The 3,727-nt window shown below is 54.4% G+C and overlaps 2 protein-coding genes across 2 annotated transcripts in view; one reads left to right on the top strand and one right to left on the bottom strand.

The window, feature by feature from the left end:
- VOLCADRAFT_117656 (uncharacterized protein) overlaps positions 1-2,336 on the bottom strand; it is a gene marked incomplete at both ends in the record, with an annotated part of 3,690 nt that extends 1,354 nt beyond the window's left edge. The window contains 3 exons of the mRNA XM_002950669.1: positions 94-308; positions 651-680; positions 1,992-2,336. Coding sequence (XP_002950715.1) covers positions 94-308; positions 651-680; positions 1,992-2,336 — 590 coding nt within the window. The remainder of the gene's footprint in view (positions 1-93; positions 309-650; positions 681-1,991) is intronic.
- Positions 2,337-3,177: 841 nt separating this feature from the next.
- VOLCADRAFT_117653 (uncharacterized protein) overlaps positions 3,178-3,727 on the top strand; it is a gene marked incomplete at both ends in the record, with an annotated part of 11,584 nt that continues 11,034 nt past the window's right edge. The window contains one exon of the mRNA XM_002950781.1: positions 3,178-3,462. Coding sequence (XP_002950827.1) covers positions 3,178-3,462 — 285 coding nt within the window. The remainder of the gene's footprint in view (positions 3,463-3,727) is intronic.

The following is a 3,727-nucleotide window of genomic DNA, read 5'->3' as shown; positions in this document are numbered from 1 at the left end:
ATCGCTGGTCTCGCAAAAACAATGATCGGCATATTCCCGACGAGCCTGCAAGCCCTGCGAGCCCAAAGCCCAATGTCATGTTCTCGCCTGTACCGGTCCGACATTCTTGCCGCTCGGAAGTGTTCCTTGAAGCCGGGGTCCAGCACGTAGCCGATAGAGGTCCCGGGGAGGACGCAGTAGCAGAAGATGTTAGTCATGGAACGAGACCAGTAGTGGCTGGTGTCCGTCACACGCCGAACCACCACTCGATGGCCCAGACAGCTCAGTCGTAGCGCTATTTCCGGAACGTAACTGAAGTAGGGAAGCGGCTGAGGAGGAGGAGGAGGAGGAGGAGGAGGAGCAGCAGGAGGGTGTGAAGGAGGAGGAGGTGGCGGTAGCGGGCCGCCGTCTTCAGCGGATCTGCTCTCCCCGGTTGGGCTGTTACCGCCGCTGCCGCTCCCGATGCCGTTGCCGGCGCTGCTAGTGCGGATGGTGCGGTTGGTAGTGGTGCTGTATGTGCTACTGCTACTGCTGCTGTTGGTGGTGGTGGTGGTGGTAGCGGCGGCTGTAGCGGCGACCATCGCGGTGCTGTTGGCGGTGGCGACCGCGGACATCGCGGTGGTACTGGCGGTCACGGCGGCAGCTGGAATTGCGGCAGTGGAGATCATTACTTGGCAGGCCCTGTAGCAGTCGGCGTAGAACTGCCGGCAGGGTGGAGCAGGGGTAGAGGAGGGGTAGGGGTTGGGTTAAGAGGGGTAGGGGGGTGGAAGGGAAGAGGGGGAAAGACGAACCACGTGAACGAGTGAAGCTGGTGCCACGGGGGGAGTGTACAAGAAGCAGGACTAGGGTAAGAGGGGGAGGGGGGAAGAGAGAACTAGGCGGGTAGGTGTACGGCATAACCCCCGGGGGGAGTTCAGTCGATGCGGAGCTGTAGATGGCCACCTCAACCAGGACCGCGGAGGTAGGTAGGTACAAACAGACAGACAGACGGACAGACACAACAAACTTCTGACTGATTAGTTAGGAGGCAACAAACACCAGTTGCCCTCTTGTGGCTCAATGTCAGCACCCTCTTTCGTGACCTGGTTACGCTTCGGTTGTAGGTGTTCATGGCTCACATGGCTTACAGGCCACATCCATTCAAACCCAATTGCCTCTTTGCTGCGGCACTGATAGCCACCATATTGAGGATCAGAAGCACGTTATTTACTAGACTGTCCGGTGTACGACGAGAAATCAGATCTGATCTGGGTTTCCCATGCTTCGAGCATTTGAAGGACGAGCTATGAAGTGGGAACCTATGAACGTCCTGGTGAAGATTCTGGAACGAATATGGTCCCCCACCGCAACTCTATCGTTCCCTTTGGTCGTTAAGTCTCCATTATCACTTGCTTTGCCTGAAGTGCGAGGTCGGATGGTGCTTGCAGGTGCGATCTGGTAACTCTTGAGCCCACGGCTCGTATTTGACGGGTTGCTGGTACGGGATACACACACCCATGTCCACGACGTAAGACACACACACACACACACATAAACACAATTAAGAAAGGTCAACTAATTTTAAAAGACCCAGCACACCATTATCCCTTCCTCCATCTGCAAATCGTCCCACGTGCTAAACACGGTACGGCAGATGTACGGCACTGTATTGCAAGATTCGGAATCCAAGCTGTTCATCGGAACAAGCTGTTCATCGGAAAGTGGCAAAAGAAATCGTCGTGCACCATACCGTCGTTTACGTTTGTGGCGGCTGATTTAAGAGCCTTTGCTCGCTGTATCCAAAACAAGGGAACCTGGCTTTGTTTCGTCCTAGGGAACGGTGCCCTCGTGTCTGTTCCTTCTGCTGGCGTTGCTTGGATTTCTGTAACGGATCGTTCTATAGCAGGAATCAATACAAATAAATCCATTAACTGGACCGAAGTGGGCGAAACCCAAATCGGAAAAGGCCTTCCGATGTTGAGGATTGACCTTTCATGTGGTGACTGTGTGACCACGCAATACCACAATCGCACCTGACGCTCGATCAATTGCGTAGGCTGCAGAAACGTTTTGGCTGTCCGTAGGACCTCGGCCACTGTCGGGAGCTCTGGTACGCCCTGAGGCGGACTTGATGAGGCACTGCTGTTCCCGCGTCTGCACTCCGAATTCCGGTTCGTATTGCCGCTGCGTGACCCGAAGTCCACAGACGTTTCATCGCTGCTGCTGTCTGTTTTTGCATCAGTCCGCGGGCAGTCGATAGCGCCTTTCGTTGGGTCAGTTGGCTGCACCTCCCGGCCAGGCCCGCGCATGCAAGCTGACCTATTTTGGCCGAACAATAATGATTTCGTCGGGATCTGCTGTGGTAGCGTATCGGCCATCTTTTTGACTGTTAATGTGGACTGGCTTTGCTGAATTCGGTCCTTGGAGACGACGTGCGAGGGTAGAGGAGCCCAAGCACCGACCACAAACATAGGACCCGTATCCATTAGCAAGATCAACCTGCAGGGTAGAAATCTGGCAAACGTGGATTGGTCGATCATTCTTCCTCGACAGCGCAGTGTTTTGGCGCCCCAGCTCCCTGCCATCTGAATGAACCCCATTGCGTAATTCGGACAAGATAAGAATAGGGCTATAATCCTACTCCCTTATAAGGGTCACGGGGATGTAACATCCTCTATCGGTTGCGCGGTCTTCTTCCGTGCTGACACAGCAGAAGGCGTGAAACTCACCAGTTGTTCGCTACGTGTGCTTAGCCAGCTAGTCCTTGACCCGTATTGAAGATGCGTACCAGCATCTGTAGGAGCCCGTATCCTGCAGACCTCTTCAAGTCCTGCAAGCGCACGCTTTTAAGAGGGCGCTCTTTGCACCTGAGCTGCACCTCACAGCATACCTCTAAAACCAGTCAACGCCCGTAGTTCTATTGACATGCCAGAAGCAAACGCATTGGGCACCGTCGTCGGTCACGTTTTAAAAGGATGGGTACACGAATTGTAGCGGCGTGGCAAAATTCTACGCCAAGACGTTCTTCCTCGACCATGCCCAAGGTAAAGTGGGATGAATTTGGGTTGGACTAGAGCAGTTCGACCTCATTTCCGTACGGCACATGCTCCGTACAAAGGTTTTTTAGTGGTGCGCCGACGCGATGCCTTCACGAAGACTGCATTCCATGCCGACCTATAGATTCCGATACGGCCTATTTATTTACTCCATCGACTTACGATGTCCTCGACGGCAACTGCAACCAGATCGAAGCATGATAACCCTGAGCCAGGTCGTTGCAGCTTTTTCCTCGGTGGACGAAAAGCTAGATTCTGCAGATCTTTGGCAGTTTCCGGCAAACGATTCTGCGGAAACCATTTGCATGTTTGCGACCCTAGTGCAGCAATTGCTGCGCCACAGCGCGTCCCCTGTCCCTTGGATCCAAACCACACGGTCCTCCTCTCCGAGCTGGAACTCCACGTCACCAAACGGTGCACTGCCCTCGCGTTGGCGATTCATGACCGGGTCAGTCAACGCGCCCGTCTCTCATTCCCCGACCCCGACCCCACCCCTCGAACCCCCCATCCCCCCATCCCCTGATCCCCAATATTACTGGTATAATGCCCCCCCTTCTCCCGCATACTTTCCTTTCCCCTACTTCTTCCGCCTCGCCACCGCTTCTTCCATCCACACCCTTTACATACTTGTACCACGTACTCACACACGCCCGTATCGTTTGGTAGGAAAAGGGATGGCGCTGTCTGCTGTGATTAATGACGTGTAGAAATGA

This window comes from Volvox carteri (assembly GCF_000143455.1).
Source record: "Volvox carteri f. nagariensis unplaced genomic scaffold VOLCAscaffold_20, whole genome shotgun sequence".
In the NCBI taxonomy this organism is placed as follows: Eukaryota; Viridiplantae; Chlorophyta; class Chlorophyceae; order Chlamydomonadales; family Volvocaceae; genus Volvox; species Volvox carteri.
This window is presented reverse-complemented; position numbering and strand designations above follow the sequence as displayed.